Source organism: Jaculus jaculus, chromosome 1 (genome assembly GCF_020740685.1).
Source record: "Jaculus jaculus isolate mJacJac1 chromosome 1, mJacJac1.mat.Y.cur, whole genome shotgun sequence".
In the NCBI taxonomy this organism is placed as follows: domain Eukaryota; kingdom Metazoa; phylum Chordata; class Mammalia; order Rodentia; family Dipodidae; genus Jaculus; species Jaculus jaculus.
In genome coordinates, this window is record NC_059102.1 from 161,208,818 (window position 1) to 161,233,796 (window position 24,979).

The 24,979-nt window shown below is 44.4% G+C and overlaps 2 protein-coding genes across 7 annotated transcripts in view; both read left to right on the plus strand.

Moving 5' to 3' along the window:
- Sptbn2 (spectrin beta, non-erythrocytic 2) overlaps positions 1-5,538 on the plus strand; it is a 53,213-nt gene extending 47,675 nt beyond the window's left edge. For all 4 annotated transcript variants that reach the window (XM_045148168.1, XM_004656736.2, XM_045148176.1 and 1 more), the window contains 8 exons: positions 11-207; positions 562-704; positions 792-867; positions 943-993; positions 1,192-1,409; positions 1,688-1,861; positions 2,342-2,384; positions 2,709-5,538. In XM_045148168.1, coding sequence (XP_045004103.1) covers positions 11-207; positions 562-704; positions 792-867; positions 943-993; positions 1,192-1,409; positions 1,688-1,861; positions 2,342-2,384; positions 2,709-2,936 — 1,130 coding nt within the window. In that variant the 3' untranslated portion in view covers positions 2,937-5,538. The remainder of the gene's footprint in view (positions 1-10; positions 208-561; positions 705-791; positions 868-942; positions 994-1,191; positions 1,410-1,687; positions 1,862-2,341; positions 2,385-2,708) is intronic.
- A 4,719-nt stretch (positions 5,539-10,257) lies between these two features.
- Positions 10,258-23,866, plus strand: LOC101612062 (RNA-binding protein 4B). Of its 3 annotated transcripts, none has more exons than XM_045160811.1 (4): positions 10,303-10,335; positions 10,671-11,094; positions 19,594-20,264; positions 23,246-23,866. In XM_045160811.1, exons 1-3 carry the CDS (start codon positions 10,318-10,320, stop codon positions 20,253-20,255), a joined length of 1,104 nt encoding a protein of 367 aa, XP_045016746.1. In that variant the 5' UTR covers positions 10,303-10,317; the 3' UTR covers positions 20,256-20,264; positions 23,246-23,866. The 3 variants fall into 3 exon arrangements, with proteins under 3 accessions (XP_045016754.1, XP_045016746.1, XP_045016748.1); XM_045160813.1 differs by lacking the exon at positions 23,246-23,866 and adding an exon at positions 22,079-22,867; XM_045160819.1 differs by lacking the exon at positions 19,594-20,264 and having other exon boundaries at positions 10,258-10,335.
- Positions 23,867-24,979: the final 1,113 nt, after the last annotated feature.

Consider the following 24,979-nt stretch of genomic DNA (forward strand, 5'->3'; position numbering starts at 1 on the left):
GTCCTGGCAGTTTTGGAAGTGCTCATATTTGGGAGAGATGCAGGGATGGCAGAGGCCTGGCTGTGCAGCCAAGAGCCGTTGGTGAGAAGTGCAGAGCTGGGTTGCACAGTGGATGAAGTGGAGAACCTCATCAAGCGGCATGAGGCCTTCCAGAAGTCAGCAGTGGCCTGGGAGGAGCGTTTCAGTGCACTGGAGAAGCTCACTGCAGTAAGGACTATGGGGACTCCTGGGTGTCAACCCCCTCCCCCACCACCGCCAATTCCCCAGACTCATGCTGTCACTGCTTAGAGAAGATATTTCCTCCCTTCTCACCGAGCCTGCTTCTTTAGATGTGAGCTGAAAGTGTCCTTTGGTTTTCCCAACCACAGGCGATGGTTCCCCTGGGGGGGGGTTTCTAAGACCCCCACTTCTCCCTCTGCTTCTTATCCTGCCTTCTTTTCAGATTCTCGTCTCCATCCTTCTTGTTTTATCTGGCTAGAGCTGAGCCATTTCAGCTCTCCCTCTCTCCCTGCTCCTCTTGCATGAGGCCTGCTGTGTGCTGACCTCAGCATCTCTTGACAGTTGGAGGAGCGGGAGAAGGAGCAAAAGAGAAAGAGGGAGGAAGAGGAACGAAGGAAACAGCCTCCTGCTCCAGAGCCAATTGTCAATCGGTCTGAAGGGAATCTGGTGGATGGCCAAACAGCTCCTGACTCTGCCTTGGATGGGTAAGAAACGAATACCTAGGCTGAGGATGAAGTTGAGCCCAAGCAAGCCACAGATTAATTCATCTCTGTCACTTTTGGCCATTCCAGGACCCAGTTGCAATTGCCACCATCCACCCAGGCACCTAGTGTTAACGGGGTCTGCACAGACACAGTGTCCTCACAGGTAACCCCAAGTCCCTGATATCCCAGTCAGAATCTGTCATCCCCTACCTCCTCTTACAGCCTTTTGTCCTTGCAGCCCCTGTTGGAACAACAGAGACTTGAGCAGAGCAGCTTCTCAGAAGGGCCTGTGAGTCCCTCTGGAGGGGGTGGGTGTGACTGTCTGAGATGAAGGGACAAAAGGGGTAGGGATCCTAAGCATGGGACAGAGCAGAGGTTCAATGCAGGGACTGGGAGACAGGTTCTTGGCCATAGAGCTTTCCATCCCCAAGGTTAGGTCCCTCCCATGTCATCCTCTGACACAAATACCATTCCCCTATACACACAGAGCTCTGGCACAGGAGATGAGGCCAATGGGCCACGGGGAGAGCGACAGACCAGGCCTCGGGGCCCAGCTCCTGCAGTGCCCCAGAGTAGATCGTCTGAGTCAACCCATGTTGCCACCTTACCCACTCGAGGCCCAGAGCTCTCTGCCCAAGAGCAGATGGAGGGAATGCTGTGCCGCAAACAGGAGATGGAGGTTTTCGGCAAGAAGGCCGCCAACAGGTATGAGGCCTGGCCATGCAAAGCCAGTGGCCTCAGGTTGCTGCTTCTGAGGAGGCTTCTAGGGAAGCTCTTCTTAGAGGGGGGACACCCTGTCATCCTCTTGGAAAGGGCTGAGATTCAGGACCAGTGGAGGCTTCAAGGGAAAACCACAAATTGCCTAAAGATAGGACGGGAACTGGAAGTCCCATGAAATTCAGGGAGCCCCAGGTTACATGCCCCACACAGGCTGGCCAGACTGCTGCCCATTTGTCCTTCTGATTCTACCCTGTCTCTTCCAGGTCCTGGCAGAATGTGTACTGTGTTCTGCGACGTGGGAGCCTTGGCTTTTACAAGGATGCCAAGGCAGCCAGTGCAGGAATGCCATACCATGGAGAAGTGCCTGTCAGCCTGGCCAGGGCCCAGGGCAGTGTGGCTTTTGATTATCGGAAGCGCAAACATGTCTTCAAGCTGGGGTAGGAACCAGGGCTGTTCTGAGGATGGGATTGGAGGAGGAGTCAGGAGTGAGGCAATGTGGGTGGGCCATAAACAAGGTCTAGAAGGACTGGTGTTACCCAAAGGAGCTTCAGAGACAAGTACTTGAGATACTTGTAGGTGAGGCAGAGCAGATTATATTGATTATATTATCTGATTATATTCCACAATAACACGAGTAAGGAAACCCGAACAGGCAGAAAAGTTATCCTGGGTGGTAAATGTAAGGGCAGGATGCTGACTCTGGCCCTCTACAGTCAGTCAAAAGAATCTTCGTTTGCACATCTGCAAAACCATGGGAATCTGAAGAAATGGGTAAAATGTATCTGATCTGGGCCTGGCCTTGAGGGCTTCCCCAGTGTCCTCCCTACACAGTCAGTCCCAAGAATTGAGCTCCCAGTAGCAATGACATGGCAAACACAAGTTCTCAGCTCTGCCTGGTGCCTTCTTTCTCTCAACAGCTTACCAGATGGAAAAGAGTATTTATTCCAGGCCAAGGATGAGGTGAGCTGTCCCCTTGTCCCATTGTATGCTCCTATCCCCCTGCCAGTCTTCTGTTCTATGAGAAAGGGCCCCGCTCTATAGCCCAGGTTGGCTTGTAGCTCACAGCAGTCCTCTAGCCATCAGCTTCTTGAATGCTGGATTAATTAGCATATGCCATCATGCCCAGCTGATGTGCCCTATCCTAAAGGAGTCCTTTCCCTCTTAGTGAAATGGAAAATTCATTCATTCTTCTACATCCTCCTTTCATACACCCCTGCTGTCTGCCACCAGCTGACTCAGCTCAGGGCCCTTAAAGCTGAGCTGATGTCTCCCTCTCCCCCACAGGCAGAGATGAGTTCCTGGCTGCGGGTGGTGAATGCAGCCATTGCCACTGCATCCTCTGCTTCTGGAGAGCCAGAAGAGCCAGCAGTACCCAGTGCTACCCGGGGAATGACCCGGGCCATGACCATGCCCCCAGTGTCACAGCCTGAGGGGTCTGTCATATTGCGCAGCAAGGATGGCAGAGAACGAGAACGAGAAAAAAGGTTCAGCTTCTTCAAGAAGAACAAGTAGTTGGTGGGGGGGCAAGACTCCAGGCCAGCTCCCTCTCTGTTTAGGAAACTGCCAGGGTCTGTCAACAGAGACACCCTCTTTGTCAGGACAACTGCCTGCTGCTAGGGTCTGTTGCCAAGGTCAGCCCATCACCAAGAACTGTCACTGGGAACAAACCAGTGTTCCCAAGAACAACTTTCTCTTCTGCTGTTAATTCCAGATTGGTGGTGGGACTCAGGCAACTCCCAATACCACTCCCTCCCCAAATCTGTTCCATACTCCCCAGCCTTATGCCTCCATCTCCCACTATGGTGCAGATAGTGTCACCCTCAACATGGGCCCTGTGGGAACCACTGTCCCTGTCTCAGGGTCATTGTGCTACCACAGCTAGGGTGTTTCATTCGCCATCCAGTTCTTTGTCCCTGGGGACCAGCCAGGACCCTCTTAGAGCTGAAGCAGGACCCAGGGACAGGAATGCCAGATGATGGGAGTCGGAGGTGCTGAAGCCCCTGCCAATCCTGCCTCACCCTCTGGCTTGAGTGGCTGCTCCGTCTCTAGCAGCTCTTAGTGGCACCCAGGTGTGAGGAGTTGTTCAGGGGCAGCCACAGCCTTGAGTCTGGCTAAGGAGGTGATTAAATAGCTTAGCTTCTCTCTCTGACTCTTGGTGTTGTTGCTTTCCTGACCATAGCCTCTCTGCCTAAGCCCCTCTTCTTCCCTTTGGCTCTGGTCTCCTGTGTGCCTGGTTTCTACTCTATCCAGCCTCCAAACCCTCAAAGAACTGTGTGATTATAAGAGCCTTCCTATCTCAATCTCCCCATAGTAATGACATCTGGTTTGCAGAATATTGACCTATGCTAAGCCTCTTTTTAGACCAAAGACATTCACTGTGGGTCATATTGATGTTAAACAACAGTGTTCATGTTGAGAGGCAGCAAGTTACCCTTTTGCTGCAGCACAATTTTCTTTACCATTTTTTTTTTTCAGTGCTAGGGATGGGACCCCAGGTCTTGTGCATGCTAGGCAAGCATACTACCACTGAGTTTTGCCCCCATCTCCCACAACTTTCTTTACTTGTGTTTCAGCTGTTTTCAGTCATGAACAGTAGGAAACATTGCCACAACCTAGTCTCAGCTACTCCTCAGCCAACAATGGAGCATTGAGCACCCTACTTTCTAGCTCCTCGTCAGATTCAGGGGAGCTTACATGGGAATCAAAGGAGTGACAGATTCTAGAACTCTAGAATGATGTTACTTTAGGAAGCCATGAGCTGCAACCTGACCATGTAAAATAAACACAGAATATTCTAGATGGAAATATTTTTAAAATGTTAAAACTGGAGGATTCATGTCTGTTTGACTCCAGATGAAGGAGGTGACTACTCCTTGGTGACTCCCTCTCCCCACATAAAAAACTGTGTTCCTGCATTATTTTCTCTACACAACCATCTTTCCAGTAAACCTACCAATATCTTTAGCATAAATGGCCAAAGGCCATGAGCTGAAGACCCCTGACTACCATTAGTCAAGACAAAAACAACCAGTCAGGTGTGTGCCGGCCAAGGACTAGCACAGCAGGCCCTGGAATGAGCTCCAGACATGAGATTTGGCAGAACAGATCACCCATGGGATAATTACCCCTTTCTCCTAAGATGGGCAGATTACGTACTCCACAGTACCAGTGCATGAATACAACAGTCCATCTCGAGACTAAACAGACATGACACAGATACCTTCTCAGTACAGCTGGGGAAAGGAGGAGACAGTCATTGTGGAGTGCTCATGGAAGCTGGGCATTTGCACCCTGAGGTGGCAAACCTGCAAGCCTGGTGTAATGATGAGACAGTTTAGAAGGAAATACAGTATGTGTGTGAGAGGACTTAGCAGATTTGATCAATTTAAGAGCTAAAGAGCAAATAGGGCCACCAACTGCAGTAGAATAGCCATTGTGAATGGGAAGGTAAGAGAGGAGATGTGAGGATCATCTCCACGCATGGCAGCTAATGCTGTTTCAAAACACGATTCCATAAGGACAGAATGGAGATAGAGGAGAGGCATGGGGCTAGGAAGTAAGATGGGGAGAGATGCTTTCAGATGTGGGTGGGAAAGAGAACAAGATCCAGGAAAGATGACAGAATGGGACAGTGAATGGCATGAAAACCCCATCAGTGCAGGTGCTGCAAATCAGTGGGGAAATATGAACAGAAAATGAATAAATTACAAGCTGGGCATAGTGGCTTACACCTAAAAGTCCAGCACTTGGGAGACTGAGACAGGTAGAGAGACATGAGGTCAAGGCCAGTTTAGTCTACATAGTGAATTCAGAACAACCTGGGTTACAGAGTGAGAGCCTATCTCAAAAAAGATAGCTTATGTAGAGATGAATATGTTTACATTCTTATTTAACACCAATGATAAGTGTGAGTTCATCCTATGTGGTCCAACATGGTAGCCACTAGTCAAATGTGGCTGCTGAGCACTTGAAGTACAGCAAGTCTAACTAAGATGTGCTGCAAGTATAAAATGCTGAATTTCAAAGACTTCAGAGGGAAAAAATAAGATCTCAACTTTTATATTGATTATGTATTGAAATGATGTCAAAAGTATTAAAGTGAATTTCAAACTTTTGTTTTTATCTTTTTGGTGTTTATTGAAAATTTTGATTTATTTACTTGCTTATTGTGATACTGGGTATGAAACCCAGAGCCTTCTATATGCTGGACAAGTGCTCTACCATTGAGCTGTACCCTCTGCCCACTTCCCCAACTCATCTTAAATTACCTGTGTGGCTCATCTTATATTTCTGCTGGACAACACTGTCTAGATGGGCTACAAACCTAAATGTGAAAGATAAAAATTATTAGTGGGGCTGGGGAGATGGTTCTGTGGATGAAATGTTTGCCATGAAAGTGTGGGTGCCTGAGTTTTCATTATCAGCCAGACACTCTGGTGGGCTTCTGTAGTCCCAGCACACTGAGGGCAAGGAGGGAGGCAGAGACAGGAGAATTTCCCAGCTTTCAGATGATCTAACTTGGCCAAAATGCCATGGTGAACAAAAGACCCTGCCTCAAAACAAAGTAGAAAGTTGACCAACACCCAAAAAGTTGTCCTCTGACCTCCACTACATGTGCCTTCACACACATGACCATGCACAGTTACACACCACGACTAGAAAAAAAATGAATTGTAATAGAAATAAACATAGAGTATCTGTATGACTTGGAAGAGAAAAGAATATCTTACAGGAAACTCCAATGAACATGCTGCAGGTTTGGACAGATGGTTCAATGGTTAAGGTGCTTGCCTGCAAAGCCTAATGACCTGGGTTCAATTCCTGAGTACCCATGTAAAGCCAGATGCACAAAGTGGCACATGCATCGAGTTCATTTGCAGCAGCTAGAGACCCTGGCATGCACACACTCCCTCTTTTTCTCTCTGCAAATAAAAAAAAATATTTAAAACCCCCACAACCTTGAGCTGGGCATGGTGTTACACACCTTAAATCCCAATACAAAAAGAAAAAGAAAAAAAAAGCTTGGGCTAGAGAGATGGCTTAATGGTTAAGGCACTTGCTTGCAAAGCTGAAAGACCCATGTTCGATTTTCCAGATCTCACGTAAGCCAGATGCCCAAGGTGACACAAACATGTAGGGTCACATATGTGCACAAGATGGCACACGTCTAGATTTAAGAAAAAAAAAATTTGTTCATTTTTATTTAGTTATTTGAGAGCGACAGAGAGAGAATGGGCACGCCAAGGCCTCCAGCCACTGCAAACGAATTCCAGACACGTGGGCCCCCTTGTGCATCTGGCTAGCATGGGTCCTGGGGAATCTACCCTTGAACAGGGGTCCTTAGGCTTCACAGGCAAGTGCTTAACTGCTAAACCATCTCTCCAGCCCATGTCTGGATTTTGACTGCAGTCATTGGAAGCCCTGGCCCACCAATTCTCTCTCATAATAATAATAATAATAAAAAAGAGCCAGGTGTGGTGGCACACGCCTTTAATCCCAGCACTTGGGAGGTAAAGGTAGGAAGATCACCATGAGGTCAAGGCCACCCTGAGACCTCATAGTGAATTCCAGGTCAGCCTGGGCTAGAGTGAAACTCTACCTCAAAAAGAAAAAAAAAAAAAAAAAAGCACAAACTTGGGATGGAGAGATGGCTTAGGGGTTAAGGCACTTGCCTGCAAAGCCAAAGGATCCAGGTTTGATTCCCCAGGACCCACATAATTCAGATACACAAGGGGGTGCATGCATCTGGTTTGTCTGCAGTGGCTAGAGGCCCTGGTGCGCCCATTCTCTCTTTCAAATAAATAAAATAAAATAAAGCACAATCTTAAACTGGGCGTGGTGGCTCACAGCTTTAATCCCAGCACTTGGGAGGCAGAGGTAGTAGGATTACCATGAGTTCAAGGCCACCCTGAGACTACATAGTGAATTCCAGGTCAGCTTGGGCTAGCAAAGACCCTACCTTGCAAAAAAATAAAAATAAAGCACAAGCTTTATTACAAAAATTAATTGATTACATGAAAAGGAACTCAGTCATTAGTGGAATGACAATAGACATTTGAAAATGACAGTGATAGCTGGAATGAAATAAAGAGTCTTATAAATTGGGTCGGATGGGGCTGGAGAGATGGCTTAGTGGTTGTGCTTGGCTGTGAAGCCTAAGGACTCTGGTTCGAGGCTCAATTCCCCAGAACCCATGTTAGCCAGATGCACAAGGGGGCACATGCGTCTGGAGTTCATTTGCAGTGGCTGGAGGCCCTGGCGCACCCATTCTCTCTCTCTCTCTCTCTCTCACTCTCAAATAAATAAATAAAAATGAAAAAAAAATTTTTTAATTGGGTTGAAGATGACTTAGTGGTTAAGACACTTGTCTGCAAAGCCTAAGGACCAAGGTTCAATTCCCCAGAGCCCATGTAAACCATATGCATATGGTGGCACATCTGGAGTTTGTTTGAGTGGGTAGAGGCCCTGGCAGGCCCGTTTTCTCCCTCCCTCTCTCTCTCATAAATTAATAAAAATAGGGCTGGAGAGATGGTTTAGCAGTTAAGGTGTTTGCCTGTGAAAGCCAAAGGACCCAGGTTCGATTCCCCAGGACTTACATAAGCCAGATGCACAAGGGGCACATGTGTCTGGAGTTCGTTTGCAGTAGCTATAGGCCCTGGCATGCCCATTCTCTGTCTCTCTCTCTCTCTCTCTTCTATCTCTCTCTCTACTTGCAAATAAGTAAATAAAGATTATGTATAAATTAAATAAAAATATTTAAAAAGTCTTACAAATCAACAAAAAGAAGACTGCAACAAGGAATGTGGGGTTGGAGGCATGGCTCAATGGTTAAAGGTGTTCATAGGACCTACTGGCCAGGTTCGATTTCCTCTTACCTACATAAACCCAGCAAAAAGTAGAGCAATAGGTGGCACTTGTTTGCAGTGGCAGGAGACTCTCTCATGCCCAGACATACATATATACACACATGCAAATAAAAATATTTTGTTAAGGCCGGGTGTGGTGGCACACACCTTTAATCCCAGCATCCCGGAGGCAGAGGTAGTAGGATTGCCATGAGTTCGAGGCCACTCTGAGACTACATAGTGAATTCCAGGTCAGCAAGACCCTACCTCAAAAAAACAAATAGGGCTAGAGGGATGGCTTAGTGGTTAAGGTATTTGCCTCCAAAACTAAACGGCCCATATTGCCAGATGCACAGGAGGGTGCAAGCATCTGAAGTTAGTTTGCAGTGGCTGGGGGCCCTAACGTGCCCATTCTCTCTGTCTCCCTCTTTCTCTGTCAAATAAATAAAAATATTTTTTAAAAAACACCACCGAAACAAAAGATGTATGTTTGCTATTAACAGTTGGAAAGACAGTGCCTTCTTTTGTTTGTTTTTCGAAGTCAGGTCTCACTTTAGCCCAGGCTGATCCGGAACTCAGTCTGTATTCTCAGGGTGGCCTCGAATTCATGGCGATCCTCCAACTTCTGCCTCCCCAGTGCTGGGATTAAAGGCGTGCGCCACCACGCCCTGTGACAGTGACTCTTGAAAAGCCTGGAAAACAAAAAGAATTCAGTGAAAGCTGCAGTGGAGAAGAGGCAGCTTAAGGAATTTGTGCCTCGAAGGAATCCAAGTATCTGCCATGGAACTATTACTACTACAATGAGGACTGGTGATTGACAACTACCCTGACGCCTCTACTGAAGATAAACTCAATCCATCAATCTCCACAATCTCTGTTTTGTTGAAGGATAATAATCCACCTAGCAACTTCCCTTTTGCCACCAGATGGTGCCCTTGGACCGCAATTGAATTTTAATGCTAGAAAGTTGAGATTCGGTTGCCTACATCCCAGCAGCTTGGTATAGATCTGGAGAGCTTGCAACCGAACCAGGTATCTCTCTGGGCCTTTGCACCAAACATTTCGTTGGAGTGCTCACCACATTCCAGGAACTGTGATACACACAATTACAGCTTAAATTGTAGCGAGAGAAAACAAGCGCATGTTTACATGAATAAATCCAACAAAACATAGCTTGGATAGTAATGCCCAGCCCCGCCACAGATCATCGGCTCCTCGGGCCCGTTTCCTCACCAACGAAACAACACGTGTGCAAGAATGACTAGTGTACTTAAAATGTCGCAACATTTTAAGTCACAACAGAGGTTGGCCAGCCCGCTATGAAAACCCCTTTTCAGCAGACCGGGCGAGATAACCCTTTGTCATCAGTCCCCCTCCCCCAGCTGGCCTAATAGCTCGACCCATTGTGATGGTTAGAGACTCCCCCGGGCTCAAGCTTTCACCAAAGCAGTGGTTGCTTCCCGAGCCCTTCTGACGTGTGAGCCGCGACCCCCTCCCCGGGAGCTGATTGGCCGCCCGGAGCCGGGGACGAGCTAACCTCCGCTCTGCAGAGCCGTCACCAGGCGACCCCGCCCCCGTGCTGGGCGGGCCTTCGTATGCGGCCGTGGGATTGGTCGTCCGGCTCTCGTGAGGCGGGGGCAGACGGACGGCGCGCAGTTGCGCGTGCGTGAGCTGGCGCGCGAGAAAGGGCCCGGTCGCGCCGAGGCTCGAGCGGCCGCCGCCATTTTGTGGGGTTCTCTCTGACGCGGGACCCGCCGCCACCGCCGCCACCACCCGGAGGTGCGAGAGGGTGCTGTGGGTGTGTGGGGAAGCCGGTGGTGGGCCTGGCCGGACCTCCGGTGGCCTGGGAAGGCCCGGGTTTGAAGCTTCTCATCTTGCGGCAGAAGGTCCCGGGCAGACAACGGGAGGAGGCGGGGCCGGCTCTCCGGAGGGGGCGGGGCAGGGGTCGGGCTGAGTCTTTGTTGGGATATAGGAGCTGGAGGTCGGGCCGCTGAGGCAAGGGGTGCAGGTGTGGGGCCGAGGGGGCCTCTTTATTACTTTGGAAGAGGATGCCCCACGGTGGAGAGGTGCACAGATTTCCCTCCAAAACCTCGTTACTGAGGTCACTCACGTCTCGTCTTGTTGGCTCTTTTCCCTCCCCGCGTAAGACGTGAAGCAGCTAAAACCCTGTTGATTAAACGTGCCCTGCGTCCTCACTGACCCCCGACCTCAAGTTTGCTTGTCACACACAGCTTCCACTGCTTAGGAGAAAACTTGGTATTCCTTTATCGAGAGGAATAATGGTCTTAAGTTAGGGTCTTGGAAATGCCAACACCTTTAGATAATTAATCTGAAATTACTGCAATGGCGTTAAAATTTACTATTTCACACCTGACTCAAATGAAATCCTGTTTCTTCTTAGGCTCTCGTCAGGATGGTGAAGCTGTTCATTGGAAACCTACCACGAGAGGCCACAGAGCAGGAGATCCGCTCACTCTTCGAGCAGTATGGGAAGGTGCTGGAATGTGACATCATTAAGAATTATGGCTTTGTGCACATAGAGGACAAGACGGCCGCCGAGGATGCCATACGCAACCTGCACCACTACAAGCTGCACGGAGTGAACATCAACGTAGAAGCCAGCAAGAATAAGAGCAAAGCTTCAACCAAGTTACACGTGGGCAACATCAGCCCCACTTGTACCAACCAAGAGCTTCGGGCCAAGTTTGAGGAGTATGGTCCAGTCATCGAATGTGACATCGTGAAAGATTATGCCTTTGTGCACATGGAGCGGGCAGAGGATGCAGTAGAAGCCATCAGGGGCCTCGATAACACAGAGTTTCAAGGTGAACTGTTATGGGGCTTGGGTGGCAGAGCTGAATGGGGTCTAGCTCAGGGCAGAAGCAGGAACACAAGGTCATAGAATGGTTTCTTCTATTCTCTTTTAGCTGAAAATAATTGTGTTTAACATTCTCAAGCAAGTACTTCCCTCTCTTAGGGTTGCTAAGATGTTTCTTCACAACTATGTGTAGGATCACAAAGTGTGTGTTACTTTATCTATGGTCTTCATTTGCGTGCTATTGGAACTCTAATCTGCCCAGGCAAATGAGTACCTCATGGGAGAAAGGAGGACAAAGGTTATGATGTACCTGGCTGCTTTTGTTTTGGCCAAGAAACCTTCTAAATGCTAAGGGCTTATACTCTGCTGCCTTGAATGATAGCTAGTAGTGGGAGAGGGGGAAAAGGATATCTAGAGGAACCCCTGTACTTCTTAAATTTAGGTGGCGAGTCTAGATTTAGAAATGGGTCTCTTTGGGGTGTTCAGACTTGTTCAGACTTTGGGTCACAAGCATAGCTAAAATATATCATGGGCTATCCTGCTCCACCTATTTTTAAATTTTATTTTATGCTTTAAAATATTTTTATTAGCCAAGTGTGGTGACGCACAACTTTAATCCCAGCACTCAGGAGGCAGAGGTAGAAGAATCTCCATGAGTTCGAGGCCACCCTGAGACTAGACAGAGTGAATTCCAGGTCAGCCTGGACTACAGTGAAACCCTACCTCGGAAAAAAAAAAAAAAATCTTTATTTATTTGCGGAAATAAAAAGAGAATATGCATACCAGGGCCTCTTGCCACTGCAGATAAATTCCAGATGTGTGTACCACTTTTTGCATCTAGTTTTACATGGGTACTGGGGAATTGAACCCAGGCTTTGCAAGTAAGTGCATTTAACTACTGCTCCCCAACCCTCTATTTAACTCATTAAAAAAAAAAAAAAGATAGCTATTTTAAATATATCTTATTTATCTATTTGAGAGAAGAGAATGGGCACACCACACCAGGGCCTCCAGCCACTGCAAACAAACTCCAGAAGCATGTGCCCCCTTGTGCATATGGCTTATGTGGGTCCTGGAGAATTGAACCAGGATCCTTTGGCTTTGCAGGCAAACTCCTTAACCTAAGCATCTCTCCAGTCCTACTTAACTCTTAAGAGGGGAAGCTTTCTAGAAATTCAATGGAAATGTCTTCTGAGAAAATTCCAGTAAAATCATCATTAAGCATATCATATAACTTATATTGATAATAAATGTATGTGCTGTCATTTAACACCACAAAGTGGTTACCAAAAATCTCTAAAATTATGCTAATATAACTAGGTACATGTGATTAGTAAATTTACATTAATTAAAGTCACATAAAATTTATTTTTTCTCTTGTGGCCATATTTCAAGTATACAATAGACATATACGGGTAATGATTAACGTATTAGGATGCATATAAAACATTTCCATGATCATAAGAAGTTTGTTGCATAGTACTGTTCTTCAAGGTTCTTAACATTGTTATTTTGGACCACATATTCACTGCCACTTTCTAGTCCCTAAGTCAACATTTTTTTCTGCCCTTAATGCTACTAAAAGAGTTATTAAGAAGTATTTAAAGGTCCTTTCTGTTAAACCCAGAAAACAGAATGAAAACAAACAATGGGAGAAAAGGGAAAGGTGATCAAAAAAAAAAAGGGGGTAAAAAGAGCAGGGCATGTTGGTGCACGCCTTTCATCCCAGCACTCTGGAGGCAGAGGTAGGAGGATCACCTTGAGTTCAAAGCCACCCTGAGACTACATAGTGAATTCCAGGTCAGCCTGGGCTAGAGTGAGACCCTACAGCGAGCCCCCCTCACCCCCCCCAAAAAAAAAGTGGTGAAAATTTTGGAGAAGCACTATCATATGTGTTTTGGCTCAGCCAGTGATGCCCTGATTTTTAGCTACACTTTAAAGCACAAAGCAAAGGTGATTGTTACCCTTAACCATTAAAGGGACAAGTGTTAATCTTTGCTTTTCTCCTTTATAAAATAGAGTAAATGATCCTCACTGTAACGACCCTCACAGGATAGTGAAACTAGAATAAAGTAATAGATACGAAATAATTTGGCAGTAAAAGCACTATATAATGAAAGGTGAGCGCTGTTTGCAAACATGAGTGTTTGTGGTTAGAAAGTTCTAAGTAAATCAGTTAAGCTTTTTTTTTTTTTTTTTTTTTTTCCCAAGGTAGGGTTTCACTCTAGCCCAGGCTGACCTAGAATTCACTATGTAGTCTCAGGGTGGCTTTGAACTCTTGGCGATCCTCCTAGCTCTGCTTCCTGAGTACTGAGATTAAAGACATGCACCACCATGCCCGACTTACTTATTTGCTTTTTAAATTTAAGTTTGTTTGTTTGGTTTTTTTTTTTTTTGGATTGCCAACACACTTCAACTTTGAAAGTATACTTAATATTTTCACTTAATGTGGAAGGAGATCATGGATGGGCAGTACAGAGTAAGGAAAGAGGTTCTTTTTTGGGGGCGGGGGTGTTTTTAAAAATATTTTATTTGCCAAGTATGGTTGCACACACCTTTAATCCCAGCACTCAGGAGGCAGAGATAGGAGGATTGTCTTCAGCTCAAGGCCACCCTTAAGACTGTCTAATGAGTTCCAGGTCAGCCTGGGCTACAGTGAAACCCTACCTGGAAAGAATAACAAAAAAGAAAATATATGTATAGTTTATTTATTTATTTGAGAGAGGAAGAAGCAGATAGAGAATGGGCACACCAGGGCCTCCAGCCACTGCAAACAAACTCCAGATGCATGCACCACCTTATGCATCTGACTTATATGGATACTGGAGAATTGAACCGGGGTCCTTAGGCTTTGCAGGCAAATGCCTTGACCACTAAGCCATCTCTCCAGTCTCGGGTGTCTTTAAAAAAACAATTATTTGTGAGGGGAGAGTGTGTGTGAGAGTATGTACGGGTGCCTCAGGGCCTCTTGCCCCTGCAAATGAACTCCAGATGCATGCACCACTTTGTTTATCTGGTTTTATGTGGCTACTGAAGAATTGAACCTAATCAGTGAGCTTTGCAAGTGTCTTTAACCACTGAATCTCCCTAGTCACTTTTTCCCTCCTCCAGTTCAGGGGCCATCCCAGGGCCTCACAAATATTAGGCAAGTGCTCTCCATTGGTCTATGTCCCCCATCCTGAAGGAGGGCTCTGTCTTGTCAGGTAACAAGTAAAACATCAAAAGACTTAAAGCCAGATACTGACTCCACAGAGATATACTAGTACTATACTGCTACATGTGCTTACCTTTTTTTTTTTTTTTTGTACAATTGAATAAAAGGAAAGGGGCACAAAATGTAAAGGAAATTAGTTAACTAGGGGGAATTGGCTTTAGATGAGTAAAGTGGTTTTTGTTTTTGGTGCTGAACCTTGAACTCCCACTGAGCTACCCTTTGACCCTAAAATGTGTTAAATAACAGGTGTAATTACTTAGGAAATGGATGTATGAATAATGCAATAGATCCATAATGAGTTTTTTTTTTTTTTTTAATAGCATCGCTTCCTTAGTACAGACAATAAATGGAGTTGGAAAAGTCTGTTACTGGTTTTCATGGTCACTACCTGGCTGTTCTGGAGAGAATGGTCTACTCCAAGTTAAACATTTATATATATGTATGTATATATGTGTGTGTGTGTATATATATATATATTTTTAAATATGTATTTTTAAAAATACATATTTTAAACCAGCTGAGTTGTTCCAGATGACAAGAGAAAAATTAGTTCTGGGTAATAAGTTATGGTTTTTGTTGTTTTGAGATAAGGTCTTACTTAAGGTCTTACTTTCTAGGCCTGGATGGCCTGTAGCTTGATATATCTAGGTTTGCTACAGGCATAATCCCACTACATCTGTCTTAAATTGCAGGGTTTTGGTTTCTTTTTGTTGTTGTTGTTTGTTTGTTTTGAAGCAGGGTATCTTGCTATCCTAGGTTGATAAGGAACTGCATAGCCCCAGGCTGGCCTTGAACTCTCACAGCCATTTTCTTGTCTCAGCCTCCCCAGTTTTAGGACTAAAGGCATGTACCACCACACCTGGCTTAGGTTCCAGTTTTATGGAAAATAAAATCTGAGCTGGGTATGGTGGCGCACGCCATTAAACCCAGCGCTAGACAGGCAAAAGTAGGAGGATTGTCGAGTTAAGGCCAGCCTGGGACTATGGAGTGAGTTTTGGGTCAGCCTGAGCTATAAGAAGACCCTGCCTTGAAAAACCAAAGTAAGGCAGGCGTGGTGGCGCACGCCTTTAATCCCAGCACTCCGGGAGGCACCGGTGGGAGGATCCCCATGAGTTCGAGGCCACCCTGAGAATACAAAGTGAATTCCAGGTCAGCCTGGGCTAGAGTGATATCCTACCTTAAAAGAAACAAACAAACAAAAACAAAAAAAAAAAACAAAGTAAGATAAACTCTAGATACTACTTTGGTATATTTTCCAATGTAAAATATTTTCTCAGCCAGAAAAGTGCTGTTATTTCTGTATGCTAATGGTTGGCTAAAATCTAGGCATCTGAATGATGAAGATGAAATAGAATCTGAGTTTACCTGAGTCTTTCAGGATGTTTTCTCTCCATAAGTAGCAGTGAACAGTCTGTATTGGAAATCATAAGGAGGCTGTTCCCAGGTAACCATCCAGGCCCCTGAATTGGAAGGATATGTAGAAATTGAAGAGTGTTGTTTTCAGCATTAAGTTAGGATATTATTATATTAGCAACATCTCTAATGATCTTTGGATCCTAGTGCATGATTGGATCTCAGAAATTAGAGCCCCAAGTATCCTACCTCTTAGCCTTTTAGCATTCTCTTTTGTTCCAGCTTTTAGTGGACTGGGTTCTGGAAAATACTGGCAAATTTCAATTAACTTGGAGGTTTCAAAATCTTGTAAGCTTTTGGTATGTCTGCATCTAGTAGAGTGGCAAAATTTGTCTTTCAATTCTCTTGGACCTGGTCCTTTCTAAAGGTAATAGAAAGCACAGTACTTTTCCGTTATTTTAAGAAGTTTGTGGTGGGGGAGGGTGCCTGCAAAGGCTAATGTAATGACCTGAGTTTGAGTCCCCAGTACCCATGTAAAGCCAGATGCACAAATATGCATGCATCTGAAGTTCATTTGCAGTGGCTGAAGGCCCTGGCACACTCATTCTCTTGGTCCCTCTTCTATCTCTCTCTGCTTGAAAATAAATTAATTTTAAAAGTTTTAGGAAATTTGCCGGGTGTGAGGGTGCACGCCTTTAATCTCAGCACTTGAGAGGCAGAGGTAGGAGGATCATCGTAAGTTTGAGACCACCCTGAGACTACCTAGAGAATTCCAGGTCAGACTGAGCTAAGTGAGACCCTACCTCGAAAAACCAAATAAATAAAAGTTTTAAGGGGTTTAAATTAAAAGGCTGGTTTTAACCCTCTTTGCAAATAAATAAAGCTACCAATCACTTCTATTATATAGATCTTTTTAGTTGTGGGCATCCTTTTCACAACTATATGGAGGTAGATTTTTGCCACAAATATTCATAATCTTAAAAGTTCCCCCTCCGAACACAAAATAGAGAGCTAGGAGAAAAAAAAAAAAAATAACAATATAGGACTAAAGAGATGGCTCAGCAACTAAATCCACTGTATAGCAGGAGAGCCTGAAGGGGCCTGAGACCACCCCAAGTTAGAATCACCAGAACCCATGCCAAACAACTGGTTGTAGTCCACACCTTTATAACCCCAATACCATGGTCTGCCACCCAGTATCAGTAAGAGACTCCACCTTAAACAACAAGAAGAGTGATGGAGCAGGACATCCGATGTACTCTGGGCACCACAGGGGAGCATATGAGGTACCTCAAGAGCAAAAATACATAATATCCTGAGCTAGAGTGAGACCCTACCTCAAAAAACCAAAATAAAATAATAATAGTAAGAGTTCCCACCCTCTATGTTTAAAAAAAAAAAAAGCAGGAGTGGAAATTGAATTTACTAGAACATAGCAGTAAAAGCAGGGTGGGGTTTTCCCCCTCTAAAACCTGACCCAAATCTAATAAAGAGTGCATTTGTGGGTTTTTTTTTGTTTTTTTTTTTTTTTTTTTTGGATTTTTTTCGAGGTAAGGTCTCATTCTACCCCAGGCTGACCTGGAATTCACCATATAATCTCAGGCTGGCCTCAAACTCACAGCAATCCTCCTACCTCTGCCTCCTGAGCACTGGGATTAAAGGCGTTGCGCCACCATTGCCTGGCTTATTTTTGAGGCAAGGTCTCAATAGCCCAGACTCTTGGTGACTCTCCTCTACCTCTTCCTCCTGAGTGCTGGGATTATAGTTGTGAGCCACCATACCCAGCTGAAGAGCAAGTTTGATTAGATTGTTTTCCTTACAGATGACTCCTGAATGTCTAGATTGGTTCCTTTTTATATTTGCATGGTTACTCTGCCTTCAGAATTTGAGTAGTCTGTCATAAAGCTTAATGTCACCATTCATGTTTGTTTGAAAGCCAAATGACTTGTCATGCTAGAATTTTAAACAGATATAAATGGAGATAGAAATGTTTCTTTTGTAAGTACAGGTAGACTTGTGACTCTTAATAACTTTTTAAGTATTAGACTGGGAATATTTAAATCTCTGAAAACAGCAAGTTGAATGACTATGTGCTACTTTCAGAGAATGATTGCCATATCTGTTGAGAGCATCGGTGGTGGTAATGAATACTGTCTACTAACAGCTGGGGACAGAAGCTTGAACATCTTTGTTTCTGCTACAGAATGGATTTTAAGTTGGAGGTGACAAATTCTAGAAACAGGAGTGATAGGAACCTTAAGCATTGGACAGAACTGAGTTTGACTAAAATGATACAATTATACTAACTGGCTGCCCTCTCAGGCTCAGTGTATGGCATTATTGTGCCTACCATACTGAGCTGAGATGTTTTCAACAGAGGAAGAATGAGGCTTCTTATTGTACAGCTCCATCTAGAACAAGGTCTGTTAACGAGACAACAACTTGCTGGATGGCAGCAGGGCAGGATTTGTTCAGAGCATCCCGTTAGAGTGATGAGATCCCCTTATTCTGTTTTCTACATTTGTACTGGGTGCCTTTTGAATACAATTTGACAGTATTGACTTGATCACCACTCTTTTTTAAAAAAATTCATCTATTTGCAAGCAGAGGGGGGGGAGGGAAGAAGGGAGAGGGGGAGGGAAGGGGGAGAGAGAGAGGGAGGGAGAGGGGGAGAATGGGCACACCAGGGCCTCCAGCCACTGCAAAAGAACTCCAGATGCATGTGCCACTTAGTGCATCTGGCTTTACGTGGGTATTGGGGAATTGAACCCAAGTTGTTAGGCTTTGCAGGCAAGCGCCTTCACCACTAACCCATCTCTCTAACACTTGATCACCAGTCTTAATGCAGTTTGGAACTAAAGCACTGCCAAGACCATGACTTCAGAGGAAGGGCCCTTGGATTTGGTAGTTGCACAAACACTGGACAAAGATTTCTTCTCTTAGCTGTTCCTCAGTGGTCATTTCCTGTGGTTTATTTGGGTGCTCAAAGGCCTTTAAGCAACTACTGCATTCTTCTAATAACTAGAGTAGCCTCCCTCTTCCCCCACAAACAATTGTAAGCAACTTGACAGGGTGAGATGATCATTTCATTACATGGAAATATAGTGCCCTTTATAAACTGGTACTGGTTTAAGATCTAATTCTTGAGAGACTTCAATCAAAGAGTTTTATTTTCAAAGACATGGATTTGCAGTTGAGGAAAAAGGAAGCAAAGTTGAAATTTGGAGGGTCTTTAAAACTACAGGTCGAAATGAAGCAAGTGATGAGCTAAATATGATTTGAGTACCCAACACAGCTTGGTGGCACCTACAGAAATTACTGGAGGAGGGGAGAAATTACTGGAGAGATGGCTCAGTAATTAAAGGCCCTCGCTTGCAAAGCCTGATTATCAGACATATGCATCTGGAGTTCATTTGCAGTGGCAAGAGGCCCTAGTGCACCCATTCTCCCCCCACCCCCGCTTTTAACTGCTTGCAAATAAATAAAATTTTTAAAAAGAAATTATTGGAAGAAACAAGATGGACAGAAGATTGCTTCTCCCCCAGTGCTTAGGGTTAAATCTGGGCCTCACACATACAAAGTTTGTGTTGTTACCATTAAAATCAGGTCAGCGGTGAGAAAGAGGCCTCATAAAACTGGGATTAACTGAGGTCTTACTGAGTGTTTGCTTGGGAGGTTTTGAATCATTACAATCCAAAACAGTCTTAGTGAAAAGTAGACATTTTTTACTTTTTACATTTGGTCTGTTGTAAATAGAAAGGATTGACTGATCTCAGATGACTCACGTTTTGTACTTACCTACTATTTTGAAACTTCAACTACTTTTTTGGAAGGAGTTGCTGGACAGTGGTTACAGGAGTATATGTATGTATGTGTATCTTACATTTACTTTCATTTTGGGAAGGATGAAGAGTTATAATCTTAATCTATTTCCTTAAGGCAAACGAATGCATGTGCAGTTGTCAACAAGTCGTCTTCGGACTGCCCCTGGGATGGGAGATCAGAGCGGCTGCTATCGGTGTGGGAAAGAAGGACACTGGTCCAAAGAGTGCCCAGTAGACCGTACGGGGCGTGTAGCAGACTTTTCTGAGCAGTACAATGAGCAGTATGGAGCAGTGCGTACACCCTACACCATGGGCTATGGGGAATCCATGTATTACAACGATGCATATGGAGCACTCGACTACTATAAGCGCTACCGAGTCCGCTCTTACGAAGCTGTGGCGGCAGCGGCAGCAGCCTCCGCGTACAACTATGCAGAGCAGACCATGTCTCATCTGCCTCAAGTCCAGAGCTCATCTGTGTCCAGTCACCTCAACTCTACTTCTGTTGATCCCTATGACAGACATCTATTGCAGAACTCTGGCACTGCTGCCACCTCAGCTGCTATGGCTGCTGCCGCTGCTTCTTCTTATTATGGAAGGGACAGGAGCCCACTGCGTCGTAATGCAGGTGTGCTCCCCACAGTTGGAGAGGGCTACGGTTATGGGCCAGAAAGTGAGTTATCTCAGGCTTCAGCAGCTGCACGGAATTCTCTGTATGACATGGCTCGATATGAGCGGGAGCAGTATGTGGACCGAGCACGGTACTCAGCCTTTTAAAAACTGGAGGTGAGAGGGGTGGGTGTGGTTGAGATTTGCCTTTAATTCCCTTATAAGAGACCTTTGCTTCATAGAGGTCAGAGCCACCTGCTTTCTGTCAGAACCATTATCTAAAAAGTACAAGTTATGTGTTCTCAATATTTCTGTAGCTTAAAGACCGCACAGGTGTTACTTGTTTTAGTGTGGGTCCAATGTATTTCTTTTGAAAGAGCAACAAACTCAATTTGTTAGTGAGAATATTATTTAATCAGTAATTAACAGGTTTGGGTTACAGAAAAACATTTAGGGGAACATTTATTAGTGCCTTTTGTATGTTGTTATCAAGACAGTAAAGGTATTTTTCTCATACAAGGTAGGAAACTGAGGCTCAAAGAGGTTCAGTACTTTGACCACAGCCATCCGGTAAATGAGAGGTAGAGACAAAAGTCAAAAACTCTGGTGTGTCTAACTCAAGCCCATGTTCTTTCCACTACTAAGGTCATGGTGCTGTTAGGATGAAGGGTCCAACTATTTCCTGAGATATTTATTAGTCTGAGGAAGCTCTTCAGGTAATCTGCTGTAAACCAGATAAAGCCCTTTAGAAATGTACACTAGAATTACTTTTTTTTTTTTTTTTTTTTTTTGAGATAGGGTCTGTCTCTAACCCAGGCTGACCTGGAATTCACTCTGTAGCCTCAGGCTGGCCTCGAACTCACAGTAATCCTCCTACCACTGCCTCCCCAAGTGCTGGGATTAAAGGTGTGCCATCATTTCCAGCTGAATTCCAACTTGTTTGGTATGTGTTCTATGTGTGGATGTATATGTTTGTGGTGTGTGTGTAGGGCAGATGGTGACATGAGGTGACTTCCTAGATTTCTGTCTACCTTATTGAGACAAGGTCTCTCGAACCCAGAGTGCACTGATTCAGCTAGACTAGCTAGCCAGCTTGCTACAAGGATCCTGTCTCTGCCTCCCAGGTGCTGGGAAGGTGGTCCACCTTGCCATCTGGCATTTGTTTATATGGATGCTGGGGATCCAATCACAGGTCCTTATGCTTGTGTAGCAAGCAGTTTCCCCCCTGAGCCATCTCCCCAGCTCTGAATTCTTAATATTTTGATGCCATGTTCTGTGCAGTCCTTATTATGATCCAGAGCACCTGTAAGCCCTATTTCTTTGTATCCTATGACACAATTCCCATTTCTTCCAGAAATTTTTTTTGAAGAGAGACTTTCAAAGAACTAGATAAACTGATATAATTTTCTGATGTGTATAAAAATGTCGGAGGTGTTGGAATGGCAATAATCAGAAGTATTCAAAGATGAGTAAATCTCTTCATCAAAGTGGAAGTAGCTTTTATAAATTTAGAGACTTGTGGTTTTCCTTGCATTTTGAAATTCTGCATCACAAACTGCAGCCCCAGAAGTGAGGTTAAACTGAATTGCCACTGAACTTCCAGGGTTCTTAACTTATCCTCCTTTTGGTATATGTGAAGACAAAAAGCAAATATGGCATTACCTTGCATAAGCAATACCCTATACAAGACTGGGGATTTTTCCAAGACCATAGTACAACAAGGTATGTTCCTGTGTGTATAAATAATCTTAGAACTTGTGGAGTTTGTGGGTTTTTTTTGTTTGTTTTTACAGCTGAGTCTACTGTAGAAATAAGTATTATCTTTCAGATAACCATTTCTCTGATGTATGTTTCAAAGTTAAATGTTTAGTATGTTGTGTGGCCTTTAAAGGGTGTTGTTAGGGCATTTTAAAAGTGAACTTTAATTTTGAGCAATGGTTGTTCAACTAACCTCTTTTTAGTGATGACTTTTAAAGACACTTACCTTCCAGGTGTGAACCTCAAATGGACTGAATAACCCTGAGTTGGTTGCAGTCCCAGGAGCCTGATGTTAATGAGGCTGCCAGGATGAAATACTCGAGAACTGTTGGGGATCCAAATTCGGGTCTCACCCTAGCAGAACTGATCCAAGAACATCACAACTTTTGAAGTCCATTGGCACAGATCAAGACCAAGATTTGGCCCTTTGTCTGTATTAAGTAGAGGAACTTGGTGTGAGTTAACTTTTTTTTTCCCCCAGCCATTGGTGTCTGGAGTTCCCATCATCAATGGAAGAATTAGAGAATACTAGAAGTGGTTTCTTCTTTTGACTTGTCATGGGAGATTTGGTCAATTAGGGGAACTCCTGGAATTATGGCTCTGAATCTAACAGTGAGAGATAAAGCTGTGTTGAAGGATGAATGACCAGGTTTGTTCCTGGAGACCCGACTCTTTGTGACTGTCATTTCTGAAAGTTTACTATGAAAGATTAATTAAAACCTTTTAATAGTGAAATTGGGCTGGGCATGGGTAGTGGATACCTGTAGTCCCAGCTACTCAAGAGGACTGCTTGAGCCTAGAGGTTCACAGCCACATTGGGCAACATAATTAGACCTTATCCCATTCAAAAAGAGAGAGAGAATGACTGTATTTGAGATCTCAGCATCTTCTACTTTTTCTGGGCCCCAGAGTCAAATTTAGACCCTCTTTTGAAGCAGTAGTAGCTTTATATGAAAGAGGTTACTTTGGAAGCCGGGCGTGGTGGCACACGCCTTTAATCCCAGCACTTGGGAGGCAGAGGTAGGAGGATTGCCATGAGTTCAAGGCCACCCTGAGACTACAGAGTGAAGTCCAGGTCAGCCTGGGCTAGCGTGAAACCCTACCTCGAAAAAACAAACAAGAAAAAATTACAAGATTTAATAAAATGATAAAGTTGAATTTTCACATAGCAGTCTTCCAACTAGATTTCATCTTGCCCTACATATAATTCTAAGTAGGTTCCTATATATAGCTGTTAGACTCCTGGGTGATTTTGTGGGATATACATTTGATGTAGTCTGACTTTGTTTTTTTGTCGTTTCCCCCTCCCCCCAATACAGGACGGGACCAGGGCCCTTGTACTCCAAGCCAATCTGCTCTCCAGGCATTGTGTAAGCCTCTTGTGTTGTGCTCTCTTTCAGGTAGGATAATTGCGGACTGAACCCTCGGGCTGCGGTCATATATGAGAACTTGCTCCGCGCGGTCCCCTTTGCCGGGATGTTTCCATTGCTTCATGTTTCAGTAAACAAAAGAATTTGTGACCAACTATGTTTTCTTTCTTAATTTAATTCTTCTGTGTTGACTTTTCTTTCCTCCTTATGCTAGTATCTGTAGCCTTCCACTCTGTTCCTTACATTCTCAGCCTCTGAACAGCCTTAGGTAAGGATTATGCTGGCATCCCCTTTTTCCTGTACAGTGGAACCCCTCTTATTGTTTTCCCTAGGAATTGAGCCCTTCTCCCTGCCTACCTGCAGCACCTCCTTTCCCTTTAAAATGACCATGTAGTGGCAAGCAGCCTTTTTACTCTTCTGTTAGCTCTGGACTGTTAACATTGAAGCTAATCTTCTGAAACTGCTAGGACCATTGGAGGTTTTGTTGTCTTGGTTTGGGTTTTTTGTTTTGTTTGTTTTGGTTTGTTTTGCTTTTCGTTTTTGTCTGACCTGTGATCGTGGTACAGCATTAGCTGAAATTTACCTTTGTTTTATTCCACTCCCGTTTTTAAAAAAAATTTTTTTTTTACAAATAAACGTTTCTAATACTTATTCTCTTTGTATTTGTGACTGTTATTTACCACTATTATCTCCTGACTCTTCCCTAGTTGTGCTTGAGCTTCAAAATTCAAATAGGTGAATGTTCAAAATGTTGGTGTAGAAGGAAAAATTCAGTAGGATGAGTTATGTAGCCTCAGAAATAGATAACTGGGAAAAGCATCTTGAGAAACTGTGTAAAAGGTTAGGCACCTTTTCTCTAAATAAATAACCTTTAAAGGCCAGTCTAGAGTACTAGTGATAGAAGTGCCACAGGAAGTCCTGTGTCTAGAAGAGGCTGAGCTAGACTATATCCAAGTCTTACCAGATTAACTCAATTTAACTGCATAGTCTGTTGCACCAGTGTAAAGAAAGGAAATTTTTTAGGCTTAATTAGTACCCCTATGCAATGTTTCCCTCTATGTGTATGTTTTAGCAAGCTGGCCTCAAATTTATTGTGATCCTCCTGAGTCAAGATTACAGGCATAAGCCACCACATCAGGCTATTTGTCCTGTTAATAATAACTTAAAGAAATCATTTAGAGGCTCTGTGGTAGAGTAAAAGCCCTTGGGTTCAATCCCCATAGCCCCCACCAAATGCATGTTTTCATTTAACTTGATTTACAAGCTATTAAGAAGTCGTCCAGGGCTGGAGAGATGGCTTAGCGGTTAAGCACTTGCCTGTGAAGCCTAAGGACCCCAGTTCGAGGCTCGGTTCCCCAGGACCCACATTAGCCAGATGCACAAGGGGCACACACATCTGGAGTTCCTTTGCAGTGGCTGGAGGCCCTGGCACGCCCATTCTCAATATCTCTCTCTCTCTCTCTGTCACTCTCAAATAAATAAAAAATGAACAAAAAAAAAAAATTTTAAGAAGTTGTCCATACATATATGTAAAATTTTAACAGGATTAGGCTTTGGCCAAAATAAGTAAGGTAATTTTGTGGAGTTTTTTGGTTTGGTTGGTTTTAAACAGGGTCCATAGCCTAGATTTGTGTTGAACTCAGTCTGTAGCCTAGGCTGACGTTGATTTCTGATGCCTGCTACCACCATCCCAGTGCTGGGCTTACAAACATGCACCACCATACCTGGTTTACTAAAACAATTTCATTAAATCAAAAAAAGGGC

Excerpts from the sequence above, each read along its gene's own strand:
- LOC101612062 (XM_045160811.1), top strand. Across the intron at positions 11,095-19,593 it reads CGATAACACAGAGTTTCAAG|GCAAACGAATGCATGTGCAG; the intron begins GTGAACTGTTAT and ends TATTTCCTTAAG.